Source organism: Triticum urartu, chromosome 1 (assembly GCF_003073215.2).
Source record: "Triticum urartu cultivar G1812 chromosome 1, Tu2.1, whole genome shotgun sequence".
Lineage (NCBI taxonomy): Eukaryota > Viridiplantae > Streptophyta > Magnoliopsida > Poales > Poaceae > Triticum > Triticum urartu.
In genome coordinates, this window is record NC_053022.1 from 486044086 (window position 1) to 486049237 (window position 5152).

Genomic DNA, 5152 nt, shown 5'->3' on the forward strand with positions numbered 1-5152 from the left:
TGCCTCTGAGATGCAGCGGCGCGAGCCAGCGTGACGCTGTTCAGCGCGTTGTCGACCCATGCATCCGTAGCGACGAGCGCGCGAATAGGGCATGCCATGCGTGCGCGCCCGGACGGACTCGCCTCGCGCCACGCGCCCGGCATGTGCTGCTGCAGCCGTCGACCTCATGCTCGCGCCCGCGCCCGACATGTGCTGCTGCAGCCGTCGGCCTCGCGCTCGCGCCCACGCCCGGCATGTGCTGCTGCAGCCGTCGGCCTCACGCTCGCGCCCACGCCCGGCATGTGCTGCTGCTGCCGTCGGCCTCGCGCTCGCGCTCGTGCCTGGCTTGTGCTGCTGCAACCGTCGGCCTCGCTTCCGCGCCTAGGCCGCGCCACCCCGACTCGGCGAGCGGCGACAGGGGCGTGCTCCTAGGGAAGTGCTGGGACGACACGGCGTGGAGCTGGCAGATGAGCGACGCTTGAACTCGAGGATGGCACGCTCAGCGAGCTCTGTCCCAGCGAGCAGGGCGCGGTGGCGTGGGCGTCCGCCTCGGCCACACACAGGCATGCGCGGGCGAGCTCCGCCAAGGCCACACGCAGACGTCGGCCACGCACAAGCGAGCGCCGGCCACGGCGCCTCCCCGTGCAGCTCGGCGTGCAGAGTACGCGGCTCGATGTGTGTGCGTGGGGTAGGCAGAAGGAAAGAGACAAGAAAGGGGAAAGAGATGGTGGTGGGTGGCTGACGTGGGCCAATTGGGTTGGTTAAAACAAAGCGCCGGTGCCCCCAGAAGCCCCCCGGTTGCTTGGGTGTGGGCTGGGCTCGCCGGCTGTAACTTTTGCTTTTATCAGCGAAAAATGAGGTCTTGGGGGTCTGAGTGGGGCGTTTTTTGCCTGCAGGCTCAAAAAGTGGCCTGGGGAGGCTTCTCGGGGGCACGGCTGGAGATGCTCTTACGCCCGTCGTTCACACCAGCACATGGTTACTTTTGACTTACGACGCAACGCTTGTCGGTGATTCCGGTGATGCGATGAGGCACTCATTGGTGCACGCCGGCGCTACGATGCCGCTCTTGTTGGTGTTGTCGGCGTTGTGATGCAACACACGTCAGTGATGCCGGCGCTGCAATGCCACACTCATCGGTGGCCGCCGACACTACGATGTGGCGCTCATTGGTGTTGTCGGCGCTACGATGCAACGCTCGTTGGTAATGTCGGTGTTGTGATGTGGCACTCGTCGGTGGACGCCGGCGCTGCGATGTCGCTCTTGTTGGTGTTGTGGGTGTTGCGATGCGGCGCTCATAGGTGACTGCCGATGCTATGATGCAGTGCTCGTTGGTGGACACCAGTGCTACAATGACGCACTCGTTGGTGTTGTCGGTGCTATGATGCAACGCTCATCGGTGACTGTCGGTGCTACCATGCGAAGCTCGTGCCGCAGTTGCGATGCCGCGCTTGTTGGTGTTGTCCGCACTATGATGCTACGCTCGTCAGTGGACGCCGGCGCTGCGATCCGCACTCGTTGGTGTTGTCGGGGCTATGATGCAATGCTCATCGGTGATGCCGCCGTTGCGATGTCGCGCTTGTTGGTGTTGTCGGCACTGTGATGCTACGCTCTTCGGTGATGCTGTCGTTGCGATGCCGAGCTTGCTGGTGTGGCCGGCACTGCGATGCGATGCTTGTCGGTGACTGTTGGTGCTGCGATGCAGCGGTCGTTGGTGGACATCGGCGTTGTGATGCTGCGCTCGTTGGTGTTGTCCGCGCTGCGATGCGACGCTCATCAGTGATGGTAGCGTTGCGATGTGACACTCGCCGGTGACTGTCGGTGCTACGACGTCGTGCTCGTCGGTCGACGTCAGCACTGCGATGCCGTGCTCGTGGGTGTTGCCGGAGCTGCTATGCAGCACTCGACGTTGCGAAGGGGCAGATAAACTCGTCATGAAGCCAAGTAGTGTGATCTTTGCTTTGCTGGCTTTGCTTCCTGTTGAAAGCAACCCACAAGGTGCAACTACCTTCATACACCGCATCGCGTACGTGTACATGTGTGCGAAAGCGACATGTGAGAGAAATCGGTTTTGTGTGGTTGATAACACCCCATGCACCCAAGCGACGGAAAAATCGTACGGCTGGCTGGATTGGATCGTACGGCACGCGAGGCGGATGAAAAGGCTTAATTATCATCCGGCTGATCCCTAGTACTACTCGCCATTTAGGATGTTTCTTTTTTTTTTTGAGGAAACCGCATCGGCGGTCCTAGTTCTTTTCCCGCATCGTCAGTTTGGTCCCAATTCTTTAAAACGGAACATCCAAGTCCTAATCTTATTTAGATGCTTCACCGCAGGTCCTAAATAAGTCTGACCCGCGTTGACTCGTGCCACGTCGGACGTGGGGGGCGTGCACAGCTTAACGACCGCTCCGGTGTAACTTTGCAGTTAGCCCCCGATCGACCGGCTCTGTCTTATTTCGCACCGTGGAATCATCGATACCTTTCTGTCTCGCGACACGGGAGGCGACCTGGCGACGGCGCTGCTACTCCGGTGATGACCGGAGGCAATGGAGCAGCTGCGGCCACGGCTGGCATGGAGAACACGAGGAACGAGCCCGCTCGCAAGGGGCCGAAGCTCCGGCGACCAAACGATCCTCCTGCCCGCTATGGTGAGTAATCCCTAACCCTAAATCCCCAATTCGTGCAGCCACATCACGGCGGTTCATTTGTAGGTCGAATTGGCGGCATAATCTGACGATTTTGCGTACTATTTAGGTCCGCTTGAGGAGGAATTCACAGTAGAAATCAATTATAGCGGTTTTTTGTGTGGATTTGGGGCCGCGAAGAGCTATGTTGATGGCAAGCAAGCAAGATTTGATGGCTGTGAAGCAGATACTTGGTCACCTCTGTGGCTGACAGATTTCATGGATCAGCTAGGTTATCGTGATCGGGATAAGTATACTTTGTACCGGCTTCTCCCCGGAAAGGATCTCGGATCAGGACTCCGCATTATAGACCGAGATGTTGACACAATGCATATGATTGCTGTTGTTCCTAAATTTCAATACTTTCAGATTTTTGTGGACCACAAAGATATGAATTTTGATGATGTTGTTGTAATTGATGATGTCGTGATTGGTGGCTCTCCTAGTTCGAGGAAGTACGAGCAGCAAGTAGTGGCAAGTCTCCAGCTAGGCAGCAACAACATAGCAATGGGCATGAGCTGAGAAGAAGTACGAGGAAGCTTGAATTGGAAGAAGAAGCACACAATGGTTCAGATGATGACAGTGATAGTGAATTGGATGAAGACTGGGTTGATTCTGACAATGAGATAGCTGCCGATGATGATGATTTGTTTGAAGAATGGGTAGATGAGAAATTTGAGGCAAAAAAGAAGAAGAAATCCAAATGGAAGCAGGACAGTGATTATGATACAGATGAAGATTTGGAAGAGCTGCAAGATTCAGATGTTGAAGCAGCTGATTCAGCAGAAGAAGTAGAAAGTCGTGGACAAGCAAGGTAGAAAGAAGATGAAGAAGAAAGTGAAGTTGAGAAGGTGGAGGCCAGAGAATATGAGACAAGTGGAATTTAGAATTGGCATGGTGTTTTTGTCAGTGATAGAGCTTAGAGGAGCAATACAAGAATACATTGTGCAGCAAAGGGTAGGTGTACACTACAAGAAGAATGATTTGCAAAGGATTAGGGCTTGCTGTGAGCCAAAATGTCCCTGGTACTTGTATGCTGCACCCGACAGCAGGTCTAAAGCTTGGACTGTGAAGAAATATGCAGGCCATCACAATTGTGAAAGAGATTTCAAGATAAAGCAGTTCACGGCAAGGTATTTAGCAGCTCATTATGTGGAAAAATTCAGATGTGATGACAAGATGTCACTGAAGAACTTTGCTAGGATGATATAACAGGATTTCAACATGACAGCAAGTAGAAGCAAGCTAGAAAGGGCCAGAAGAATTGCACTTAAGCAGATCCATGGGGATGAACTGGCACAGTACAATTTGTTGTGGGATTTTGCAGCTGAGATTAGAAGATCAAATCTAGGAAGTACAATGTTTGTCAATGCAAATGTTGGAGTGTTTCAGAACTGTTAATGTCACTCGATGCATGCAAGAGGGGCTTTTTGGCAGGTTGTAGGCCCATTATAGGCATTGATGGGTGCCATATTAAGAACAGATTTGGTGGAGTGATGCTAGCAGCTGTGGGTGTTGACCCTAATGATTGTATTTATCCCATTTCAATTGCTATAGTCGAAGTGGAAGATACTGTCACATGGAAATTGTTTCTTAACGCACTAAAAGATGATTTAGGCATAGAAAACACAAGTCCATGGACATTTATGAGTGATAGGCAGAAGGTTGTGTATTTCTCCTTTGTTTGTATCTATCTTTTGTTTGTGCATTTATCAACTGTGGGTGCCGTGCATTTATATTGTCCACTTTTGTTGTACATTTGTAGGGTTTGATCAATGTTGTCAATGCAATATGGCCTGAAGCTCAACGCAGATTTTGTGTAAGACATTTGCACCAAAACTTTGCAAGAAATGGGTTTCGAGGTGATATCTTGAAGAACAAGCTGTGGCAAATTGCAAGAGCCACAAGACAGTGTGACTGGCAGATTTACATGGATGAGATGAAAGCATTGGATGTTGCAGCATTTGAGTACTTGGATGCAATTGATCCAAGGCAGTGGTGCAAGGCATTCTTTGAGGAATTGCCCAAATGTGACTTGCTGCTGAACAACATATGTGAAGTGTTCAACATGTTAGTAAATGTGAAATTACTTGCATTTACTTGTTCAACACTAGCTATAGCAGACCAGTTTAGATACACACTACTTGCTCTGAAATTTATTGCAATTGTAGGTACATACTTGATGCTAGAGAACTACCAATAGTTACTAGTCTGAAGAAGATCAAAGATCAGTTTTAAAAACCGAACCGGAAATCGAACCGGAAAGGCTGCTGGTTTAGGTTTTTACCGGTCGGACCGCCGGTTCACCGGTTCGACTGTCGGTTTTTTAAGCAATAAAATAATATATTTTTACTAATAAATACACCAATAAATAGAAGGAACAAAGTGTAATCACCTGACAGAGTAACAAGTAACTAAATGTTAATATGTAATTCATATACATGATACTTTGTAACTCTAATATAGACTATATAGTACTGTACTGTCCT

At 50.9% G+C, this 5152-nt stretch overlaps 1 protein-coding gene across 2 annotated transcripts; it reads left to right on the forward strand.

The window, feature by feature from the left end:
• Positions 1 to 2391: 2391 nt before the first annotated feature.
• On the forward strand, positions 2392 to 4916 carry LOC125521260. 2 transcript variants are annotated; one of them, XR_007289129.1, is made up of 3 exons: positions 2392 to 2627; positions 2734 to 4327; positions 4429 to 4916. XR_007289129.1 is itself a non-coding variant. In XM_048686328.1 (2 exons), the coding sequence occupies exons 1-2, from the start codon at positions 2513 to 2515 to the stop codon at positions 3183 to 3185; spliced, it is 567 nt and encodes a 188-aa protein (XP_048542285.1). In that variant the 5' UTR covers positions 2394 to 2512; the 3' UTR covers positions 3186 to 4419. The 2 variants fall into 2 exon arrangements, 1 of the variants encoding a protein (XP_048542285.1); XM_048686328.1 differs by lacking the exon at positions 4429 to 4916 and having other exon boundaries at positions 2394 to 2627; positions 2734 to 4419.
• The last annotated feature ends 236 nt before the right edge of the window (positions 4917 to 5152 follow it).

What these genes read in the sequence shown, in the direction of transcription:
- LOC125521260 (XM_048686328.1), top strand. Translation starts at nt 2,513, where the DNA reads ATGACCGGAGGCAATGGAGCAGCTGCGGCCACGGCTGGCATGGAGAAC. An exon ending in CGATCCTCCTGCCCGCTATG is followed by an intron (nt 2,628 to 2,733) that starts GTGAGTAATCCC and finishes CGTACTATTTAG; the next exon opens with GTCCGCTTGAGGAGGAATTC.